Raw genomic sequence first — 11314 nt, 5'->3', positions numbered from 1 at the left:
ATATAGAGAACAACGTTCATTAGATGGGGGAAGGAATACTAAGAGAAATCGAAGGTATTTTAGGAATTACGAGAGATAACAAGTTCAAGGGTAATTTAAGTAATAGTAGAGATTTCCAAAAGGAGGATTCGTCCAATTATGGGAAGTACGGAGTTGGTAAGAGTGAAACTTCCTAGATGGAGAAGAGTAGTTTCCAAATAGATTAGTTGTTTATCAAGTGATCTCATAAAAGTTGTGTTTGAGCTTTTGCACAAAGGCTTTTTCTTGGCTATCCTAATTAACCATAATTTTTTCTTTAAATAGTGTTAAGAAATAATCCCACATGGATTAGTGGATACAAAAATCTTGAGTTTATTAGCAAGTAAAAACGTTTCCTAAGTGGTTAGTCATTTTAGGATAAGGCCTTGGACCCAATTTAACAAATAGATTATTACAACTTTAAGCTAGCCCTAATTCTCATTTAATGACCATACTACCCTTAAGTGTAAAGTAATTCCCTTTATGTTCTACTTACAACCAAATTACATCAATTCTTTATGAAAAAAAATTCTCTACTACCTAAAATAGTGTCTAACATTCAAACCCCTACAAGAGCCTCATCCTAGTTGTTTGGCAATGATAAATGCAGCTTATCAACCATTGTCCTAACATCCTAGAGCTTTTGGAGATGTCTCAACTAGCACTTGAGTAATAGGCCACAGGGAGTTCGAAAGAAGAGATGTCAAGAAAACCTCATGGTCACCTCCATCAGGTGAGAAGTGAATCTCAAGCACAAGTACTTTAGAAGCACCTCAATCAACCCTTTGCTAAAGGGAAGACAGTTTCAGTCCCCAAGTGTGCAAATTAGCCAGGAGTTATTTCACAATTTTAAAAAATGATAACTGGCACATTGAGAATGTTACTCCTAAATGCTGTAACTAAACTACTTCATTTCACAAAAATGCATATAATCTTAACCTCATTGGTAATATGAATTCAAACAGAAACCAACACTCACTTCTAAAAAGCTCTGAGAAGAAAGAAAATATATGAAGACTGCAGAGATGAACAAAAAGGAAATATAACTGAAAATCTTCAAAGCCATGACTGGTCCCATATGATCTTAGCAGATCCATGCTGCAAAATCTATCTTGCACAAAAAAAACAAGCTAACAGACATGCACCCCTGTTCTTACCTCCCTAGCTAGACATGAATTAGTGCAAAACAATTTCGTAAAAGACACCTCTTTTAGTTGATCTTGAAAATCGATCTAACTCTTGAGGCTTTACAGAAGGGAAAAACAAAATAATGGAAGATAACAAAGACCAAATTTTACCGACTTGGTAACCACTTAAGATGTTCAACACTTTTGTGATACAAAACCACTTTCTAACATCTGAACCGTATGATTTTATAATGATTTGCTATGCTTGTTAGTAATAAGGGAATCTCTGGTTTGCCACCCAGCATACACCACAAAACAAAGTTTTTCTATGAGGTGTGTTGCACTTAAAGCAAGTTAGATAGATAGAGAACCAGAAAGCTTCCATGGGCCAAAATTTCGAAGACTTCTAAGCTTTTCAGTGTAGTAGCAGCATCCAGATAAGAGGAATGCTTAATCAAAACCCCGAAGAATGAAGAAACTACAGATTACACAGAAACAAACTGGAAAGACAAACGGAATGTTGTTAAAAACCTGTAGACCTCGTTAGCCAATTAACTTCAGTGACAAAACCACCTATAGTAGGTGGTGAGTCAATGTCCTAAATTGCAGCAAATGAATTGATTATACCAACCAGTATGGAGAGAGAAATGACATAAGTAATGAAAAAACAGCTAAGAAAACCTGTAACTTCTGACCTCAACTAGATCAAAGCAAAAAGACACTGCGTAGACAAGTCCAGGTAATCAACCCACTATACAGTGAGCACATTAACCATGAAATAGGTCTACCAAACTGAGAAACCACCACTAAAACGGTTCAAATCTCAGCCACGTTAACTAACTTTTTAAAGTCAGAGGGTATTGTAGTGTGATCTAGGCACCAAATTTTCGTTAGATAATATTAATAATAAATAAATAAAAACTCCAAGTTCAAGCCAATGACACAATTGATGACCACAGCTACCATAACAAGGACCCACCAAAACATAAAGAGCTCAAAGTACATGTTTAGTTTCTGCATCAAAGATGCCCATGACAAGATCTTCCACTCACTGCTTCCCTGGGTACCTGTACATGTTGCACCTACATGACAAGATTAAATAATCTTAACAATGACATATCTTGAGAGGAGTAGACTGCACAATAGTCGTCAATAGAAGCTCAGTAGTGTCATGAGTGCAAAAATCAACTAAAGGCACAATGACATATATGAAAAGTTGTGGCATGTCACATAAATTTTGTATAGTTCCTATTACTAATGATTCTTCTACATTTGCTCCCTCTCAATGGTTAACAAGTCTTTGCCCCGTCTCAGGCAATCCTTCTTTGGAATCCATTGTGACTAATAAAGTACCCAATTAATGTTTCAAAGATTCTCTTTCAGGTGGAGCAGAACATACGAAGTGCCTATTAAGTTTAACATAGTCCCAATCAACTTCAAGAGATCTGCCTCCCTTGTTTATATTTTTATGGAATATGATCAATCTAGGTAGGAAGAGACAGGGAAGAGGGATATTACTCTGCATCTTACCAATTGGAAAAAGGAAATTAACATATCTACAGACCAATACTACCATTCCAAGATTCGCCATTTCATGGAAGTATAATAGAGAACGCTTTGCAGCTTGATATTGAGATACTCACATACCAACATCAAATAGATATCCTTCCATTTGTTTCATGTTTTTAATGGTATTTAAACTATCTCTGGGAAAAGAAAAGGACAGTGGACAACTAGAACTTTTACAATTTTAAAAGAAAAAAACCTATTACACAACCATTGCCAAAGTCAACAATCAAATAAATTTGATGAAATTATAATGACTTGGCCAACATCTAACAAATACACATCCTCGCACAGATCAGATATTAAACAACAAACGTAGAGAAGTGCCAAATTTAATAATATCAAAGACTTTGGTAAATCACCTTGAAGAAGCCAAATAACTAGTAGTGCTCCAGAAGCCTGTGAAAACATTAGAAAAGGACTTTGTCAAATACACAAAATTGGCAATTGGGGGTAAAGCCTGCACTCTTTCACCTTTCCTCAAGAGCTCCTCCAAATGTAATCTTTGCAAGGTTAGAACAGTTTGAGATTCCTTCCATACAAAAATCAGAAGCCCACATTGAGTTACAAATAATGAACCAGGCTTTGAGCCAGGATACCTAAAACCATACCCATTAGCTATTCCTTCCCCATTATAAGCACATTTTATCTCCATACCAGCTGAATTCGAGCCAGTACTCCAAGGAAATTGATCCCATGAAGGTTCATCCACCTTCACAATGAACATTGCAGAGCCATTTGGATGAAGAACGTAGTGTGTCCCTTCTAATATTTTAGTCCCTATAAGATTTACGTGCCCATCAGACTCATCGTAGGAAAGCAAGAGAAGGAACAAGGCTTTGCCAGGTTTATCTTCGTTGTGCTGCCCTGGAGGCCACCCAAAAGTCCCACCCCACAATCCTGCATACTCTCGGCCTGGTGAAGGATTCTGCAATGGCAATTTATACAACGCAAACTTATTGTCAACCATATTAGGCCACGCCCTGTAGGTTGTCAATTTCACCTTTGAAGCCTGTAAACTTAACCCGACTGTATCACCTAATTTAAGAAACTGACCAAGCTGGTGTTTATTATCACTACTCGATGCACCATTCTTAAGGAAAGAACTGCTACTGCTGGTGTTACTGCAACTAGTACCACCAACACTGCGACTATTATCATTCGTGAAGCTAGTTCCTCCAAGAATTTGCTTCAAACCATTTCTAAAGTACCTAGCTAAACCTCTACTCTTGGAACACTTTAAGCTCCCACTTTCCTCCCTAATCCAATTATCTGGCTGATCTAGAACCTTTTTCGTGTTGGATTCATCCAAGCCCAATTCCAGATCAATGCGAGCGAACCTACACTTGTTATGCATCTCGATAAGGGCCAACCTGCGCTCCGATAATCTGGTCACGTCTTCACTCAGCATTTCACCAGGAAACAGTGGACCAGTGAAACAACTGGGGACTTCGAAATGTACCCGACTAGCGACGATTTCTAGAAGCTTCCGGCGGTCGACGAATCCCAGCTTTCCGAAGGAAGCATCCAAGCGTGACTCAGCCATGCGGGGAATCATGGTCTCGGAGCGACGGATCGTCCGTGACTGGGGGAACCGTCCGGAATCGAACTGAATCAGGCTCGTAGTATGCAACAACCGGGCCGCCTCCTTCATTGGCTCCACCTCCAAGAGGAGGATATTACAGTTGGGATGGACGGATTTAACGGAACCTGGGTACAGGTATTCAAAGTCCTTCTCACCCCCATGGAGGAACAATAGAGGGGAGCCGTCGGAACCCGCGACGATCTCAAAGACCGGGGCCCAAAGGAGAGCACCTCCGTCGATCCCGGCAGGAGTGAGCTCCTGGGGGATGATGCGGCAGGCAGTGACAGAAGCGAAGCCAAGTAGTGCGTAGACGACGTTGCCAAGCTCGGGGTTCTGGTGGACCCAAAGACCGAGAAGGGGACGGACGAGACGGAGGAACTTGCAGACGGATTTGAAGGAGGGAAGGGCCGCGGCATGCCAGGCGAGGAGGTGCTCTCGGACACGGCCGTGGTCTGCGAGGAGACGCTCGCACTGAGGCAGCCACAGCTTGTCAGAGAAGGCGAGGGAACGGAGCTCACGGCACGCGAGGGCAAGGTTGCAGAGGTCAACCGGCGTGAGCGCCAGGGATATTAGGGCCAGCACGTCATCCGGCAGCGTCAGCAGGAAGCGCGAGCCGTCGGCGATCGCCATTGTTGCCTCTGCTAAAGGAAGATTTGTTTTTTATTTTTTTCTTTATAATCTGAAAGCTTTCTTGCCAATCAAATTTCCAAACTAGCGCAGCCGATTAAAGAAAAATTGTTCCAGTTTCGACAATCTTATTCCATCTCGATCAGCAACGAGGAAAAATCGACCGGAAAATTGACCTCTACCGTGACGTTTCAGTAACCACTCTGACACCCCCACCTATATCGTACCGCTCAGGCTGGCGAACGAAAAGAGCCTCCTTATTTTCGAGTTCGGTTTTATTTAAATATTTTAAAATTAAGCTCAAACTCATGAATTTTAACCTAGTTGAGTTCTAATTCCTGACCTGAATTTAAAACTTTGCATAAAATACATCTCAATAATTTTAACCTACTTTGCATAAAATACATTTCAATAATTTTAACCTAGTTTGAGTTGAGTTTGAGCTCCAACTGCATTTAAAATTTTGCATAAAATACATGTCAAATATATCTATAAAATGATACTCTCGAGCCTAAAATTGTAATCAAGCTCGAGTCTAATAATTTTAACCTAGTTCGAGTTCGAACTCCAACCTGTATTTAAAACTTTACATAAAATATATATCAAATATATATATATATATATATAATTATATATAATTTTTATACAAAATTGGGTACGACCTTTACATAAAATTAAGAATATCCAAGTGATAATCTTAATCTTTAAGCTTAAGTATGAGATCAATGTCAAATTTCCAAACAACAGTACACTCATATCTCATTCAACAAATAAAGATTTTGTATGCATTCATTCTCCCAAAATACTGACTCAAAACAAGTAAAATTTTGGACAAATTACAAAGATAACTATATGGAATATATCAATGACAATAAGGAGAGTGATTCCAATTGAATAACAACGGCACAAATAAGACAGCTGCAAGTTGAAATCCAAATATTTGACAAAAGCAACTGCTCTAAAAAATGTTTAATAGAAGAATAAAATCTCAAAGAAATCTTAGTCTTTGAAGTGATTAACTTAATAATAATTCAGAAATTTAATATTAGGTTTTTTGAAAACCAATATTTCTACATAAAATCGGGCTTACCTCTCTTTGACTATTCTGTCACTTTCGTCGGCGATGAAAACCAAACAATACCAACAGATAAAGATCTTACCTTTGTTTCACCACTTCCATCGGCGTTGCTCGGTTATAACGATCGATGGCAGAAGATCGGAGAAAAGAAAATAGGAGAGGAAGAAGATCAAAGAGAAATATCAAAGAAAAAGAAATTGAAATTGAAGAAAAAACCGAAACTTACAGTAGATGGCAGTTCGATTTTTTCTTGCCATCAACCCATTTTTTCCCCATCTTCTTGAGGTTCAAATCCTCATTTCCAAGATTCCTCGAAGTCCCAAACTCATGCCCCAAGTTGCCGAATCCCAACTTATACAAACTTTGAACCCTCGGGCCCTCGTTAAGTAACAAGCCAGTTTGTGATTGAACCGAACTATGGTTCGCTCAAGCTTGAGCGGGAACCGAGCCAAGATCGAGCCAATTGTGAACCGGCTCAGCTTGGTGCCACCCCTAGACGTTAGTCCATTTTCAAAGTAAAATGCAAAAAGAAAAGTGAAAGTAAAAGTAATTTTTTATTTTTTTGTGTTAATATTTTCGATGAAATGTAAAATATTTTTTTGTGTCAATACGTAGAATAGAAAATATAGTGGAAAGTAGAGAATAGGTTTTTAATAAAATGGTCTAATAAATTTAATTTTATTAATATATTTTATTTAACTTTTTAATTAATAAAATAAGATAAATACTTTAAAATTTTAATATAATATTAATTTAATTAAATATAAAAAATAATATACCTAAACAAACATGGTTACGTTTATAATGTCAAGATACTTAATCAATTCAAACAGTGACGCAAAATAAAGGGTAGAAATTCGGACTTTTCAATACAAAAGAATACCAACATGACTTTTGATTCTTCCAATGAGAATATATCTTTAAATATATATCAGATTGATATATAATTTTCTAATTCTGAAACTAGACTTAAATAAATTTCATCCAAGTATAATATCTCTTCATAAAATATAATTATCAGAACATAAATAATCTGATAGATTTCGGTCTCTGTCATGAGGCCGAACTAAGCACTGTTTTTCCTTTTTATCCAACATGACCATTGACTCTTCCAAGATTAATATCTCCTTAAAAAGAACTCAAATCTCGAATTTATTGAATAGGTAAGAAAATAGACTAACATATATTTATTTTTATATATAATTCTCCATATAAAATTTTGCATAGAATACATCTCAATAATTTTAACCTAGTTCGAGTTCGAGTTCGAGTTCCAACCTGTATTTAAAATTTTGCATAAAATACATGTCAAATATATATATAAAATTATACTCTCGAGCCTAAATTGTAATCAAATTTGAGTCTAATAATTTTAACCTAGTTCGAGTTCGAACTCCAACCTGCATTTAAAACTTTACATAAAATATATATCAAATATATATATATATATAATTATATATAATTATATATAATTTTAACACAAAAATGGGTACGACCTCTACATAAAATTGGGAATATCCAAGTGATAATCTTGCTCTTTAAGCTTAAGTACGAGATCAATGTCAAATTTCCAAAAAATAGTACACTCATATCTCAATCAACAAATAAAGATTTTGTATGCATTCATTCTCCCAAAATACTGACTCAAAACAAGTAAAATTTTGGACAAATTACAAAGATAACTATATGGAATATATCAGTGGAATCAAACTATCTTTTGGTGGAATCTCATTGTGCAAATTACTATGCATTCAAGGTTTGAATCTCAATCAAAATTTACCACAGACTAACTAGAGACATGGTGTAAAAGGAAGGTAACTTCAGAATTTACTAGAGATAAAACCAGTTTTAAGAAAATGATATGTAGAACTAAATGTAAGTCTTTAAAATGCTCATAAGTATAATAAATTAATGATTTTTTTTCTTTTCTTTGATGCTATGAAAAGGTAACTTCCAATTGCTCATGTGACAATAAGGAGAGTGATTCCAATTGAATAACAACAGCCCAAATAAAACAACTGTAAGTTGGAATCCAAATATTTGACAAAAGCAACTGCTCTAAAAAATGTCTAATAGAAGAATAAAATCTCAAAGAAATCTTAATATTTGAAGTGATTAATTGAATAATAATTCAGAAATTTAATTTTAGGTTTTTTAAAAAGTAATATTTCTACATAAAATCAGGCTTACCTCTGTTCAACTATTCCGTCATTTCCGTCGGAGATTAAAACAAAACAATGCCAGCAGATAAAGATCTTACCTTTATTTTGCCAGTTCCATCGGCGATGCTCGGTTATAAAAATCGTTGGACGAAGATCGGAGAAAAGAAAATAGGAGAGGAAGAAGATCAAAGAGAAAAATTGAAGAAAAAGAAGCTGAAATTGAAGAAAAAACTGAAACTTACAGTAGATTGCAGTCCAATTTTTTCTTGCCATCAACCCATTTTTTCCCGATCTTCTTGAGGTTCAAATCCTCATTTCCAAGATTCCCCGGAGTCCTAAACTCATGCCCCAAGTTGCCGAATCCCAACTTATACAAACTCTGAACCCTCGGGCCCTCGTTAAGTAACAAGCCAGCTCGTGAGCTTTTGAACCGAACTGAGCGAGAACCGAGCCAAGATTGAGTCAATCGTGAACCGGCTCAGTTTGGTGCCACCCCTAGACGTTAGTCCATTTTCAAAGTAAAATGCAAAAAGAAAAGTGAAAGTAAAAGTAAATTTTTATTTTTTTTGTGTTAATATTTTCGATGAAATGTAAAATATTGTTTTGTGTCAATAAGTAGAATAGAAAATATAGTGGAAAGTAGAGAATAGGTTTTTTAATAAAATGGTCTAATAAATTTAACTTTATTAATATAGTTTTATTTAACTTTTTAATTAATAAAATAAGATAGATACTTTAAAATTTTAATATAATATTAATTTAATTAAATATAAAAAATAATATACCTAAACAAACATGGTTACATTTATAATGTCAAGATACTTAATCAAATTCTTACTTTTACAATTTCTTATTATCACTATTAAATTAATTATTTAATACAATATTAAAAGTCATAAATATAATAAATTAATAAATAAAATATTTGATTAATAAAATAAGATATATTTTAGTTTACTCCAAATTAGTAAAATAATTACAAAGTAAAATAAATTATTTTTTAATTAATTATAAAAAAATAAAAATAATTAATTATAATATAATAAAAATAAAAAACAAATTGCTCATCTATCAAAACAGATTAATGCCTATATACTTTCATAATCCAATACACTTTATAGCATGAACTCTATAATTTAACATCACTTTAGAAGAAAAAATTAAAAATGAATTATTATGAATAAAAGAGAAATAAAAGAGAGATAGATAAGGAAAAAAGAAAGCAATAACTTGAAAACGAATGAGTAGGAGAGACAGAGAAAAAGAGGAAACCTTTTCTTTTGTCGATGTGTTCAAATTTCAGAAACAGAAGCTTCCTCTGGCCAAACAGCTGAATCTTCAGCCAAGACAAGTGGAAGTCTGGTTCCAAAACTGAAGAGCGAGGTTGGTTTTTTCTTCCTTTTTATATAAATCTGTCCATTTTCTTACTAGAATAATAAATATCTGAGAACATTATCGAGGTTGTAGTCTTATTTCACAAACAAACATCAGAAACTCGTCTTCCTTAAACATCAAAAACGAACTTGAATGGTTTCACTGATGTCAAACGAAAACCTCTACAGAAGTGAGTTGAAGCAGATGGAGGTGGACTGCGAGTACCTAAAAAGATGTTGCGAGACGTTAAAGGAAGAAATCGGAGACTGCAAAAGGAGTTGCAGAAGCTCCGCGCCTTAAAAACAGCCCACCCCTTCTACATGCAGCTTCCAGCGACAACCCTCACCATGCCCCCTTCTTGAGAGCGAGTCACCAAAACCACCACCAAAGCCACCAGCCATATTTGTAGATTGACGAAGGTGGGTGAAACTGGGAGATAGTGATGTAAGACTTAAATATATATATATGAATTTCTAACGTCATGAATTCATCATATAAATGTAAACGGAAGCAAAGATCATACCTTCCTCCATACGCTTCAGATTCCGTAAGTCTCTGTTCTCTCTGTTTGGCGCTTCCAATATCTGAACACTCTCGGTGATTGCTAAACTGAAGGGGAATTGAATGACGAATAGGGGACCAAAACTATATCAAAAACCTTAACTTTTCCAACCTTCCATCAATGTATTAATGACATCGTGTTACCGAGGCAACTAGAAGCAGTTTGAGACCACCCTTATGAGAAACCGTTTCTCATGATAAAACGGTTAACATTCTTCCACTTCGTCCAAACTTCTAATATAATCTTAAACTCATCGATAATCTGAATTTAAGTAATAAATACATGAATCATGGCAATATGTCCTCTAATGACGAGTATTATCTTCCATGTATTACTATATATTTATTTTTTATACTTTATGAATAAACCCTATGTTTACTCTTGGTCCAACATAGATGAATTTTCTCAAAATTAAGGTGCACATAAATATGAGAAAAACATCACAATAATTAAGAATTTCATTGAAATAACATTGTTCATACAATGAAAAATTTACATAATGGAACCAAGTCTCATATTCACAACATGATCCTTAAATTTAAACGGTGGCATGCCCTTAGTCAAAAGATTTGATGTCATTAATTCAGTGCTTATATACTCAATGGCCACTTTCTTTTCTTTAACAAGTTCTCTTATGGCCAAATACTTTATGTCAATGTGTTTCGACTTCCACTATTATTGTTCTTGGCCATAAAAACAACAACTGAATTGTTGCAATATATTCTCAATGGCCTAGAGATAGGATCCATAATTCTAAGCCCAGAAATGAAACTCTTAAGCCATACACCATGTAAAGTAGCCTCAAAACAGGAAACTAATTCGGCTTCCATAGTGGGCGTGGCAGTCAAAGTCTATTTGACACTCCTCCATGATATAGCTCCACTGGCCATCAAGAAAATGTATCCTGATGTTGATTTTCATGAATCAATACACCCAACAAAGTCATAATTTGAGTAGCCAATTACTTCTAAATTGTCCGTCCGTCTATATATTAGCATGTAGTCTTTAGTTCCTTGAAGGTACTTCATTACTTTCTTTGCAGCTCACCAGTGATCTAACCTTGGATTACTCTGATATCGTCCCAATATTCCTACAGCAAATGCAATGTCAGGTCTTGTGCAGACTTGAACATACATTAGGCTTCCGACAGTAGAAGCATATGGAATGTCCTTCATTTGTTCCCTTTCAAGGTTGTTCTTCGGGCATTGGTTCAAA

At 35.3% G+C, this 11314-nt stretch overlaps 1 protein-coding gene across 2 annotated transcripts; it reads right to left on the bottom strand.

The window, feature by feature from the left end:
• Window positions 1-2020: 2020 nt before the first annotated feature.
• On the bottom strand, window positions 2021-5073 carry LOC137945945 (F-box protein At5g39450-like). 2 transcript variants are annotated; one of them, XM_068792056.1, is made up of 3 exons: window positions 3186-5073; window positions 3074-3110; window positions 2021-2227 (listed from the first exon to the last, which is right to left on the bottom strand). In XM_068792056.1, the coding sequence occupies exons 1-3, from the start codon at window positions 4924-4926 to the stop codon at window positions 2194-2196; spliced, it is 1812 nt and encodes a 603-aa protein (XP_068648157.1). In that variant the 5' UTR covers window positions 4927-5073; the 3' UTR covers window positions 2021-2193. The 2 variants fall into 2 exon arrangements, with proteins under 2 accessions (XP_068648157.1, XP_068648156.1); XM_068792055.1 differs by having other exon boundaries at window positions 3074-5072.
• Window positions 5074-11314: the final 6241 nt, after the last annotated feature.

Source organism: Aristolochia californica, unplaced genomic scaffold (genome assembly GCF_029961685.1).
Source record: "Aristolochia californica isolate CCGP_79_NKW_82.1479 unplaced genomic scaffold, dmAriCali1.0.hap1 SCAF_12, whole genome shotgun sequence".
NCBI classification, from domain to species: domain Eukaryota; kingdom Viridiplantae; phylum Streptophyta; class Magnoliopsida; order Piperales; family Aristolochiaceae; genus Aristolochia; species Aristolochia californica.
Note: the sequence above shows the minus strand (reverse complement) of the source record. Positions and strands in the feature narration are given on the sequence as shown.